Genomic DNA, 13,600 nt, shown 5'->3' on the forward strand with positions numbered 1-13,600 from the left:
AGAGCACGGAGTCATAGGCATGACATGTAGGTCGCAGAACTAGGCTTGCTCCCTTCCCTGCTCTGCCACTTCTTGCTGGGTGCTAGTTGAGTTTTCTCTCAGCCTTGTCAGTAACACCCACCTTCACTGTGGTAAGGAACCGGTGAAGGGGTGTGTGGAAGGTGTCTGTAAATTCTTAGTTGCTCTTGCTATCATGCTCTGCACTACACATCTTTGAAAGCATGGTCACCTGAGCCTGCTTCCTTTTCCTTAATTCAGTTCCTGTTTGGGTACCCCTCAGAATGAGGCGCTATGGTGGAGATCTTTAGAAAGCAGAGATGAATGAATCAAGTTCTCTCTGCCCCTTGCGGGACTTAGATCTCTTTCATTGCCTTGGTTTTCACTCTTTCAGACTCAGTAATTTTTAAAAAATTACGAGTTGTTGGAAAAGTACCCACTGTATGAAGGAAGAACAAGGACAAGATATCACAAGCTGTGATCCTTACCTTGTACCTGATGCAAGTCCATCGGCCTCAACAAGGTGAGAGGCTCAGGTGTGGTGATGTGTAGGGACTGTTACTGCACAAGGGAACCTACTCTTTGACATCAGAGCCACTGCCTCCTGTTGCCAGTCCAGGGTTCTTCATCTACTAGATCAGGGATTTTTTTTTTTTTATCCTCACCCGAGGACATTTTTTGTTCAGATAGAGTGGGAGGGAGAAAGAGGAAGAGAGAGAGAGAGAAACATCTACATGAAAAGGACACATCGAGTGGCTGCCACCTGCACGACCAACCAGGGCCGGGGACAAACTACAACCAAGGTACATGCCCTTAGCGGGAACCGAACCCGGGTCCCTCTGGACCGCAGGCCGACGCTCTAACTGCTGAACCAAACCGGCCAGGGCTAGATCAGAGATTTTTAACTGAAAATGTTGTGACTGTGTATCCTGGTTCTGGCTTTTTTCTCTTGAGTAAGAACAGGCTGCCAGCATATATAAAAGCATATATAAAAATGGAGGACATTTTTCCATTTTTTGTTCAGATAGAGTGGGAGGGAGAGGGTGGGAGGAAGAGGGAGGGAGGGAGGGGGAGAGAGAGAGAGAAACATCGACGTGAAAGGGACACATTGAGTGGCTGCCACCCACACAACCCAACCAGAGCCAGGGATGAACTGCAACCGATGTACGCACCCTTAGTGGGAACTGAACCCGGGTCTCTCTGGACCGTAGTCCGACACTCTAACTGCTGAGCCAAACTGGCCAGGGCTTGTTCCTCTTTTCCTTCCATAATCTTAGTGCCATGGTAGAGCCCAGACACTACCAACAAAGGTGAATAAGGTATGGTCCTTCATGGGGCATCTGGCCTGTTGGGTAAATGTGGGGAAAGAGTAAGAGCTGAGGTGAGAGAACCAGGCAAGGCTCGATGATTACTGAGGTCCCTGCATGGTGGGCAAGTTGGGACTTTATCTGAAGACTCTGAATGGTTCTACAGAAAGAATTGAATGTTATCAGCAGGGCAAGGATGGACTGCAGAGGATAAAACAGGGTCTCATTTTCTGGGTTGGCCTGCCCACTTTTGCCTATTGGCACACTGGACATAGCTATATTTCAGCATGCTCCTGTTAGATCACCATTTCTGCCTACACCTCAGAGTCTGCTAAGACCCGTGGATGAGTTGAGGGGAAATACATCCTGGATTGGATTTTTGAACACAGGAAAATGTTCATAGGGACCCTTAGGGTTGTATGGTTTTGTTTTGTCTTAACTCCTTTCCTTAGAGATTTTAAAGTTTGCTCCTTCGTAGAATTCAAGAGCAAACCCTCCATTTCCCATCTGATTTTAGAGAGAGAGGAAGGGAGAGGGAGAGAGAGAGAAACATCAATGAGAGAGAACATTGATTGGCCACCTCCTGCATGCCCCCTACTGGGGATTTGGCCCACAACCTGGGCATGTGCCCTGACCAGGAATCAAACCGGTGACCTCTTGGTTCATGGGTCGACGCTCAACCACTGAGCCACACCGGCCGGGTCATTATGTTCATATTTAAATAGATAAGCAAACACAAAACAACACTTGGTGAAAACCTAGAATGACAGTAAGGTAGTGCAGGGCTGGACTGAAGGCTGTCTAACGAGCATCTGAAGCAGGCACCATTGACCATGATGCCCACGCTGACCACACTGATGGAAGGGGAGTAGGGTTTGGATCTGCAAAGCTGGCAGAGGCCACTCTGGCACATGTCACTTCTGGTGGTGGATCAATATACCAGGTATCACACAGATTCCTTTTGTTTCTGTTGTGTGGAGAGATGGACAAACTCTGATCATCTTGCTGACAGGTGTATATGCCTGTGTTTATTCTAAATTACATGATCTGGGATGCTTCTAGTGCACATGGTATCATGAGAAGAATGTAGGCTTTGATTTGCATCATAGCCCAAACACTTGTGATCTTTTGGACCTTGGTCTAGTCACTTCTTCTTGTTTCAGTTTCCTTATCTATAAAGTCAGGATAATACTTAAAGGATTTTCTGTGCTTGACAGAGTAAGTATCCAATAAATATTTATCTTTTTTGTAAACATTGAATTAATAAGAATATAGGTAATTAGAAATTGAGAAAGTGATGTTGGCTGAGGGTAGCCATTGTAAAAAATACAGGACTAATGGTGTGTCCTGCATTTTTCTAAGTGCTCCCCCACCCCACTCCCAGTAGTTGCTACAGTGAACTGATTTTAACCGTCTGATAAAGGGGCTGTACTGATAGATGTCCAGCTTCCTGGAGAAGGTTTGAAAAGTCTGGCATTTCAGCAGCAGTGCTCATTTATGCCACCTGGACCATTTAGGGGCACCTCTGTATCACAGAAGACATTGAAAATGAAGTAACTTTAACCTGGTCTTACAGAGACCTTTGTACTTGGACAGTCTGTATTGGAAATGGCCCTTAGTAGTTGGACAGGGTAGACAACAGAAAACCTAAACAGTTTGTTTGGTTAAGTTGTAATGAAGGTCTTTGAAACCACCATTCAACTGAAAAACTAAGATATTGTTAATACATAACATATACCTGTTGTTCCTACCCTATCCCACCCTCCTGATTCCCTGCCAGGAGCAACCACTCTTCCAGAAGTTGTGCTGATAATTTTCCTGTTTTTTGTTTGTTTGTTTGTTTGTTTTAATTCTCTTTCTTTCTCCCCACCCTCATCCATCCATCCATCTCCATTCTCCTTTTCCCTCTCTCTGTCTCCCTCCCTCTCCCTTTACAAATCTACAAAATGTTATCTTATTGCCTGAAGTTGAACATCTCTTTTATATATATAATTATTGTCCTTATGTGCTTCCTTTTCTGTGAAATGACTATGTATGCTTTTTTTTGTCTTTTGCCCATTTTTCTATTGGGTGTTTTCTTACTGATTTGTAGGTATTTTTATGTATTCTGGTACTCATCCTCCATGTTACAAATATCTTCTTCAAGTTTGTAGATTGTCTTCACTCTCTTTAAAGTGTCTTCTGATGCACAAAAGTTTTCCTATTAATGTAGCCAAATATATTATCTTTTTTATGCTGAACATTTTTTGTATCTTCATAAATTCTTTACTACTTCAAACTCAGAAAGTATTTACTTACATTTTCTTTTCAAGTTTTCAAAGTTTGCTTTTGACATTTAAGTTCTTCATCCATCTGGAGTTGATTTTTTAGCATGGTGTGGGTAAGAATTCAATTTCACTTTTTCCTATGGATAAACAGTTTCTCCAATTTTTCCTTTTCCACACTCTCTGTCATGATGTCTGTCCAAAATCAAACTTTGACATATGTATGTCTATTTCTAGGCTCCTCTATACCATTGGTCAGTTTGTCTTTGCACCATACTACACTGTCTTAATTACTGGAGCTTTATAATAAGCTTATTTGGCTACCCAGGCATGTACCTTTTCCTTTTCTTCTTCGGAAATGTCTGGGTTATTGTTGGCCCATTTGTTCTTCCATTTAAATTTTGAAATCAGCCATTCTTATTCCACAGAATAATTGAGGTATAATTTATATACAGTAAAATTACTCTCTTTGTTGAGCAGTTCTGTTTCAACAAATGTAAGCACTGACACACTAAACATATAGGACAGTTCCATCACCCCCAAAATTCCCTCATCTCCTTTGTAGCTGATCTCCTCCCCTGTCTCTGGCTACCACTGCTTTGTTTTCTGTCAGATTTGTTTCTCATTTCATTTAAATTTTTTTCAATGTTCTATTAAAATGTTGGAATTTTTTTTTTTTTTTACGGCAGTTGCATTAAATCTATAAATTATTTTAGGAAGGAATCTACATCTTATGTTAAGTCTTTTTGTTCTTAAACATAATGTATCTATCAACCTAGATGGAGAGACTTAGCTTGACAGTAATGAAAAGTTCTTAATTTTTAGGGGGAAAAAAAATCTAAACATTTTGAATAGTTTTTTAAAATCCTGGTAAAGGAATCATTTTATAAAATAATTGTCCAGCTAAATAAATACACTCAAATATATTGCAGACATGTGGCAATATTACATTAAAAAACAACAAATTCATCTTGTTTCCAAACCAGCTTTATTGCTCTTGTACAGGATCTCAGACAAGCTTCCTAGCTTCCCTGATGCTCTGTCTCTTTATCTGATGACTAGAACATCCATTCCTTATGGGGTTATTGTGAAGATTAAATGCTATAATGTGTGCAGAGTGTCCAGAGACAGTGGTCCCAGCATAGTGAAGCCGAGAGTGGATGAGACTATTATGTGGGAGGAACTGCTCTCACTCACCTATAAGGAAACAAGGAGGACTCTTAGTGTGTTTGGTTCCCCAGTGACTTTAACCAAGTGGCACGACCAAAAGATGGCCTTGAATCATTTCCTGACAAATTTGGAAAAGGTTAGTGTTGCCAAGCAGCTGACTACATGCTACTTCTAACAGGGGAGCTGGAATCACTGGAGGACACAGCTGACAGCCAATTCATTTTGCTGATTCATCCATTAGAGGCGTGGCTTTGAGCCAGAGCTTGGCTTCTAGATTAAAGGCCAAGAGCTGCAAAGCTGCTGGGACTTGAAGGAATGCTGGTAAATTATTGCCATGTGAAGGCCAGCAGTGAAAAGTGGATTGTTATTTGTTTCCCCTTTTAAGTGATCCTAATTCCAAATATGCTCAAATAAATTGCCCCTCTGAGGTTAGGGAACTGTTTGTAGCATTTGTCCATGGGATTGAGAGTGAAATTATTGGAAACAGTTGGACACTTATTAAACAGATCATCCTGGCTCCTTTGTGAGCCGATCATCACCTTTGCTTTCATGAGGAATATTGACTCAGGCCTACTCTTTTGCTTGGTAGTCCAAATTAAATTTGAGAGAGGGATTATTGCAGATGTCATCCCTTTTGGGCATGCTTGCAAAATGAACCTGCCGGATAAAGGAATGAAACTTAAAGAGGAAAATCCATGAATTTCTCATTTACCAACAGTCAGTACAGAATAATGATGGTAGAATGTATGGGTTTTCATTATGTGTCATATTGGTATTTTAACCTATTTTAGTAGGTAGTCTCAAGCATATAGGGAAATCAACTTTACATAAAGCTTGCATGTGACAGGGTGAGCTTAAGAGGATGGAGATTGTGCCTTGTTTTACCAAATACCTAGCATAGTCCCTGAACTGACACTCAGTGAGCAATTACTGGATGGAAGCTCAGATGATGTTTGTTGATAATGGAAATTGTTGGGTGGTTAAGACAAATGAGGGGAAAAGTCAGAAATGTGGCCCACTGAACTCAGGAAAATAACTGTCCCGAGGAATAAGGTTTTCAAGAAAGGATCCTATTTCTGTGGTTCTTTGATATGAGTGACTTTGGTCAATAGCAGGTCTCTAGAACTGGATGCCTCTGTTTACCTCCTTGTGAGTGAGTTAAAGCACACTGTTTTGAGCTCACATTTCAATAACTAACTCTACTTCTTTGGGAGATTATATAATATGAAAGTTCCTTAATACATTCATGGCTTTTTTTTCCTTTTGCTTTTTGTTGTTGTTCCTTTAGAGTGAATGTTAGAAAAATACAGCAAGCTTCTTAATAAAATTTGTGTTTCTTACAGAATCAGGTTTTTTTTTCCCTATAGTTGTTTTATTTTGCTCTTTATGTAGCTAAATATTTATGGCACGACATTCTGAAATCCACTATTGTGCTGAGAAGTTTTAAGCAAATCTGGCCCACTGGGAGTGAAGATTGTGTCAGGTGTCTGATACGTGGAGCATCTGCCTCTTAGAGTTGTCGATTTAAGGTCCCTAATATAATTGTGTCCCTTGTCCAGTTCTGATGTCTTCAAAGACTGTATACTTATCTCCAGTTGCTGCATTCTGCCTGCACTCATTCATGTACTATTTATCGAGAACTACTCTGTACCAAGAACTTTGCTAGGACTGGGTATACAAGATTCTATGTCAAATGTCTTGGTGCTTTTGCAGTTGCCCCAATACCAAGTCACCATGACCAGGCTCTTACTGTCTCACTGCCAGTGTGGGTAATAACTGTTGGCAGTGATAGTAGGCTAGGAGAGTATATGCTCAAATTGCTTGAGCCAGAACCAGCAAATGGGTGCCTATCCACTAACATGCCTTCCATGGGTCCTCACTCCCACTCTATCAGCATTTTCCATCCCACCAGCCTCTGAGGAGGAGGCAGCAAAGGATTGCAACAAAACTGACCTGGCCTTAGTCAAGCATTAACACCAAGGAGGGAATAAGCTCCATTCAGCTTTCAAGTACTCCTACCAGCCAGAGGCACATTACAGAGAATTAGCAGTCTTTAAAAGTGGAAGGAGACGAGGCATGTCTTAGGTATTGTGGGGATCTCTTGAATTTGCGGAGTCTGAAGTGAGGTGCAGAGCAGCAAGAAGGCCCCTGGCCTTAGTTAGGGTCAACGTAACCTGGTTTTGCATCCCATTGCTGCCACTCACTTGTGGTGAGGTCTGCGGTAAATCATCTGACTTCTATGCCTCTGATTTCTCATCAGCAAAAACAGTTCCTTCCTTAAAAGTGAATTAAGAAGATTAGACATCATGTATGCAAACCACTGGACACAGACATATGGTAGACCTTCAGTATTTGACAGGCAAGATTGCTTTTATTGCCTTTTTAAATAAAACAAATAAATGAGGGTCTACAGTTTTGCCTTAGTGGTTTTGTTTTGTTGTTTTCATTTTCTTATTCTGAACATGAATAATTTTCCATCAGTAGTGTTACCTGCAAATATTTTGAAGGTTAATATTTTATTTACAGCATGATGGTTCTTTACAGTTTACGGAGCACTTTCACACTGTATGTGAGACTGTGGAGCAGCAATGACTCTCTCTTTATCCAGATGAGAAAACTCAGGTTTGGAGAGTCTGTGGAACGTTTCCAAGGCCATCTGGCTTCTAAGTGGCAGAGCTGGTGTCTGAGCTCAGACCTGAACCCAGGGCTCCTTTGACTACTTCAGTGATATCTCTAGGTCAGACTCTTTTAAAAGGATTTTTTTCTTTTTCTTTTCCTTGTAGCTGTTAATACCAGCAAATATGCAGAAAGCTATCGGATTCAGACCTATGCTGAATATGTGGGGAAAAAACATGAGGAGAAGCACATCAAGAGAAAGTGGCCAGAAGATAGTTGGAAGGAGATTGAGAGAAAGCGATTAAACAATCAGTGCATATCCTGTGCTCTGCAGAATCACTATTACCGCACCAGTAGGTAAGAATCCTTGACTATTGATTTAAAAGGGCAGAATGGTTCTAGCAATATCTTTTTTATTGCTTCCTACAGGATTGTAAGTAATAAATCTGACTTTTTTAAAAAACTTTTTCCATATTATTAGAAGTTACTACTACCTTAATTCTTTCTGTGCTTTATCAACCACAGCTGGTTCACAGAACTCTCTTGCGGTAGACACGTTACATCTTAATCCTATTTTAGAGGTGAGGAAACAGAGTCTCCATAACTTTCCCACCAGTTTCAGTGAGAGAGCCAGGTTCAGAGTTAAACTCTGCTGGGCTTGATCCCTTCCGCTTCTCAGTATGCCGTGTTGACTCTGCCTGAGCTTCTGAGTTCCTTTCAGATCCTGCACAGGGATCTGCACCACATGCCGATAGTAGAAAGAGAACTTGACTAATACTCCCTTTAATGGTTTCTATAATCCTACTTTCAGAAGATAAATACTGGTAACATTTGGGCATCTTTGTGAAACTACAAAACGTAGGCATAGAAAACGGGGGGGGGGGGGTTCTTTATAGAAAATTGTAAAATTCGTAGAAGTGTGAATTAGCAGAAGAAAAAAAATTAGCCAGAATCCCACTACCCAGAAGCAGTCACAGTATTTTGTATTGCTCTTCATACTTTTGAAATAGTTTTTTAGAGATTTAAAAAATTGAGGTATAATTAACATACAATAAAATATACAGATTTAAAACGTACAGTTTAGTGCAAAGAGTTTTAATAGTTGTGTACACCTAAGCAAGATACAGGGACATTTGTATCTCCCCCAAAAGTTTCCTTGTATCCCCTTTTAAGCAGCCTGCTGCCCTAAACAATCACTTCTAATTTCTATCACTATAGATCAGCGATTTTCAACTTTTTAAATCTTAGGGCACACATAAACTACTTACTAAAATTCTATGGCACACCAAAAAATAGAATTTTTTGCCATTCTAACAAAAAAGTACATATAATTTTTATTCATTCACACCGGACAACTGTTGTTGTGTTGGCTGTTGTCATTTTTTTTCTTTGATAGTCCAAGGGAAAAAGAGGTTAGTACCCCTGACTAATAGTCAGGTATTGTGTGTTTTAAAAATTCTTAACTGCACACCGGTTGAAAATCGCTGCTATAGATTAATTTTTATTATTCTTGGAATTTTTAAAAAATGGAATCATATGGTATTGTGTTTTACTTCATTTGCCTAACAGTTTTGAAATTTATCCTTGATATTGTATGTATCAGTAGTTCATTTTTTTTGTTCAACAGTATTCCACTGTTTGAATATACATTTACCTGTTCTCCTGTTGGTGGACATTTGGGTTGTTTCCAGTTTGGGACTATTATAAAGAAGGCTATTGTGATAATTTCTATAAAAAAAAAATTTGTGGGAATATGTTTTCACTTCTCTTGAGTAAATACCTTAGACTAGGATTGTTCGTTCTTAGGTTAAGTGTAAGAACAACCGAACAGTTACCCAAACTGGATGTACCAGTAGTGTATGAAAGTTGCAGTTGCTCCATATCCTTGCCAACATTCAGTACTGTTAGTGTTTTTTTATTCTAGCCTTTCTAGAGGATATAAGATGGTATTTATTGCCTTATGGTTTTAATTAACGTATCTCTGGTGACTAATGATGTTGATCACCTTTTTGTGTGCTTGTTGGCCAGATGTCTTCTTTCTGAGGTGGATATTTAGGTCTTTTGCCCATTTTTTAATTGGGTTATTTTTTTTTTTATTGTTTTTATTGTAGGAGTTTATATATTCTGGATACATGTCTTTTGTCAGATGTATGTGTTGCAAATATTTTTTTTGAGTTTGCATTGCCAACTCATTTTATTAGTGGTGTCTTTTTTTTTCCCCCTTGGCTAATTATCACCCGAGGATATATTTTCCTTGATTTTTTATTTTTATTTTGAGAGAGAATGGAAGGGAAGGGAGGGAGGGAAGGGGAGAGAGAGAGAGAGAGAGAGAGAGAGAGAGAGAGAGAGAAACAGAAACATCAATGTGAGAGAGACACATCGATTGGTTGCCTTTCACATGACCCCCACCAGGGCCAGGGATCGATCCTGCAACGCAGGTGTGTGCCCTTGCCCAGAAATCAAATTCGAGACCCTTCAGTCTGAAGGCCGACTCCTTAACCACTGAGCCAAACTGGCCAGGGCAGCAGTATCTTTTGATGAACAAATATTTATAATTTTGATGAAGTCCTATTCATAATTTTCTTCTTTATGATTAATGGGTTTTATCCCTGTCCAAATATCTTTGCATACCCTAAGGTTGCAATGATTTTCTTACCTGTTTTCTTCTAGAAAGTTTATAATTTTAGCTTTTATATTTAACTCATGGTCTATGTCAAATTAATTTTGTATATGGAATGATACTGGAGTTGGTGTTAATTTTCTACATATGCATATCCAGTTGTTCCAGGAGCATTTCTTCAAAAGATTTTTCTTTTCTTATTGGATTAATTTGGCACTTTTGTCTAAAATAAATTGACCGTGTATTTAGGTCTATTTCTGAATGCCTCTATTTCATTCTTTTTTTTTTTTGTCTATTCTTATGCCAATACCACACTTTCTTATTTCTGTGACTTTATAGTATGACTTAAAATCAGGTAACATAAACCCTCCAACACTGTTTTTCTTTTTCAGATTGTTTTGACTTTTCTTGATCCTTTATATTCCACATAAATTTTAGAATCATCGTCTGTTTCTTTACTAGGCCTGTTTTATAGGTTTTTCTATAGAGATCTTACTTGTCTTATGTTAATAATTCTTCCTAAATATTTTATGTTATTGATGATATTATAAGTGGAAGTTTAAAAAAAAATTTTTTTTCTTTATTGATTTTAGCGAGAGAGAGAAAGGGAGAGGGAGAGACAGAAACATCCATGAGAGAGAACATTGACTGGCCACCTCCTGCATGCCCCCTACTGGGGATTAGGCCCACAACCTGGACATGTGTCCTGACTGGGAATCAAACCAGCAGCCTCTTGGTGCGTGGGTCAGTGCTCAACCACTGAGCCACACCAGCTAGGCTAAGTGGAAGTTTCTTAAAACAAATCACTTATTTTTAAATTGTTTGCTGCCTTTATATAGAATATAACTAATCGTTGTATATTGATCTTGTACCCTGCAACCTTTTAAAATTTACTTTTCTGATAGTTTAAAAAAAATATCCCATAGGGTTTTGTGTACACAATCATGTTGTTGTACTAGTAACAAGTTTCATTTTTCCAGTATTTATGTCTTTCATTTCTTTTTTTTGCTTTATTGCATTGACTGTTACCTCTGGTATATTGTTAAATTGAAATGGGAAGAGTGGATATCCTTGCCTTGTTTCTAGTATTAGTGAGAAGTTCAGTGTGGAGTGTGACTTAGGTTGTCCATACAAGTCCTTTTTCAGGCTGAGGAAGTTTCCTTCTGTTTCTAGTTTGTTAAGAGTTTGTATTATGAATGGATATTGAATATTTTCAGATGCTCTTTTTGTATCTTTTAAAATTATCATATGGTTTTTGTACTTATTTTGTCAGTGTTCTGAATTACATTGATTGGTTTTGAATAGTTCAATCAAATTTGTATTCCTGGGAGAAATCCACTCAAACATGATGTATTATCCTTTTTACATGTTGCTGGATTTGATTTGCTGGTACATTTTTTTAAGTATTCTTGTCTTCATTCATGAGAAATTGTAATTTTTTTTTCTTTTATATTTTTGTCAAGTTTTTGTATCAGAATTATACTGACCATAAAACTCGTTAAGTTCCTCTTCTGTTATTTTCTGAAACAATGTATACAGGACTTTTTCCTCAAATTTTTGGTAGAGTTTACTTGTGAAGATATCTGGACGAAGAGTTTTTCAGTGGAATGGTTTTTCATTATGAACTCAATTTCTTTCATAGATATGGGCTATTTAGATTTTCTGTTTCTTGTATCACTTATAGGAATTTGTGTTATTTAAGGAATATTCCATTTCATTTAAGTTGGCAAATTCATTAGCATAAAATTATTAGCTCAGAATATTTCCTTATAATTTTGTATCTGAAGGATCTATAATTATGTTCCTTTAAAAACTGCTGAAATTGGTCATTTACATTTTATTTCTATTTTCCTACATAAATGATTATTAATTAATTCTTTTAAAGAGTCAACTTTAACTTTGTTTTTTTTTCTATTGTTTTTTTATTTTTTCATTTATTTTTATTTATTTTAAATATGTTTTTATTGATTTTTTTAGAGAGAGATAGAGACATCGATGTGAGAGAGATACATCAATCCACTGCCTCCTGCATGCCCCCTACTGAGGATGAAGCCCAAAACCCGGGCATGTGCCCTGACTGGAATCAAACCAGGACCTCTCAGTCCATGGGATGATGTTCAATGTACTGAGCCACACCAGCCAGGCTTATTTTTTCATTTATTTATACTCTTGTTATTTCTTCTACTTATTTTGGATTTGTTATTCTTTGTCTAGCTTTTAAAGGTGGGAATTTAACTCACTGATTTTATTACATTTTTTTCTTAATAAAAGCACTTAAAGCACACTAAGTTAGAAAAATATTATTGACCCTTACAGTGGGTACAGGCTTTTAATTCCCACCTACCACCTGTATACTAGACTGTCTTAGAAGCTTCTTCTCGCCATGACTTCAAGAAATGGTTAGAAACCACTAGCCTGTGGCAGAAGAAACTTGTACTCAGCCCTTTTTGTCCTCTGTGTGTTGGTCTAGATTTACACATTAATTGCTTAACTGCTTCTGTGACTCTCACCTTCAGACCCACCACCACAGCTGTCTAAAAATGCATTTTTATAGCATGGGCACCAGCCCCTCTTATCCTGGTGGCAGCTCACTTCTCAGCAGTGAGAAGTGCACTCAGAAGCTGTTTACCACCTCTTATTTCTTCTTTCTTGCGGAAATCTCCATTCAACTTTAACAGCTTCTTCTGTTCCTGATTCTCAGCTACCTTTTTCTAGGGAAATTTCCTGTTGTTTCATTCTCCTTGGTCCCCATGTGCTATAACTTAGGAACAGATTTTACATCTATGTCTTTATAGTAACCAAACGACACTGCTGCAATTTGCATATTCCTTTGGATAGATCCCTAGTTTCTGGAAAGGAATGTAGACATATGTAATTTAGTGACCTCAGAATCTTTCTTGTATTTGGGCAGAGTTAGCAAATTCAATGTAGATCTTGTGAATTACATATATTTTAGCAGAGGAAGTGTTTCCTATGATACTTTTTAAACCATTGAAGAGATAAACACAAAAAATTTAAAAATGTGCACAGTACAAGAGAATATAAGATGAAGGGGCGGGGTTCTTCACTCCTCGTTCCAGTTTGTCATTTTCTTTTGGTGTTTTTACTCTACCTTCAAATAATAAATCTTACCAACTTTGACCAATATATCTTGATCGCTTCTGTAAAAGATTCGAAATTAAGCACATACATAGTACCTTCCTTTGCTTTCTGTCCCCTTCTTACTTTGGTTAATTAGGTTATTTATACTGCTTACTACTTTTTTGTGTTTGTATTTTTGTGCTTTCTTGAGAATTTGATTCCAAGAGATGGCAACAAGTATATAGCATGTATATTACTATTATTGTGTAAATACAATTCTCTAAAGAAGAAAGGCTGCATATTGGGGCCTACAGAGAAAAAAGTCCATTCCTATATCATTAAAACTTTGCTGCTTGAAGGAGAATCTTCCAAATATCTCAGCCATTTTTTGTATAGACTTTTTTGAGGGAAGTAATTGTTTTTTTGAAGTAGTGTATTGTTTTGTTCTTTCTTTTTTTTTGCACATACTTATATATTTTTATTTTTCAGTTATATTTGGCATACACAGTCATTAAACAAAATTTTTTTAAAAAAATTTATTTATT

The 13,600-nt window shown here is 38.0% G+C and overlaps 1 protein-coding gene across 7 annotated transcripts in view; it reads left to right on the forward strand.

The window, feature by feature from the left end:
• Nucleotides 1-13,600, forward strand: part of PARN (poly(A)-specific ribonuclease) — a 203,471-nt gene that overhangs the window by 152,957 nt on the left and 36,914 nt on the right. For 6 of the 7 annotated variants that reach the window (XM_036278939.1, XM_036278938.1, XM_036278934.1 and 3 more), the window contains one exon: nt 7,522-7,711. In XM_036278939.1, coding sequence (XP_036134832.1) covers nt 7,522-7,711 — 190 coding nt within the window. Of the gene's footprint in view, nt 1-7,521; nt 7,712-7,879; nt 7,938-13,600 lie in introns of those variants that run through there. The other variant, XM_036278940.1, reaches the window with a different exon arrangement.

This window comes from Molossus molossus, unplaced genomic scaffold, assembly GCF_014108415.1.
Source record: "Molossus molossus isolate mMolMol1 unplaced genomic scaffold, mMolMol1.p scaffold_m16_p_3, whole genome shotgun sequence".
Taxonomy (NCBI): Eukaryota; Metazoa; Chordata; class Mammalia; order Chiroptera; family Molossidae; genus Molossus; species Molossus molossus.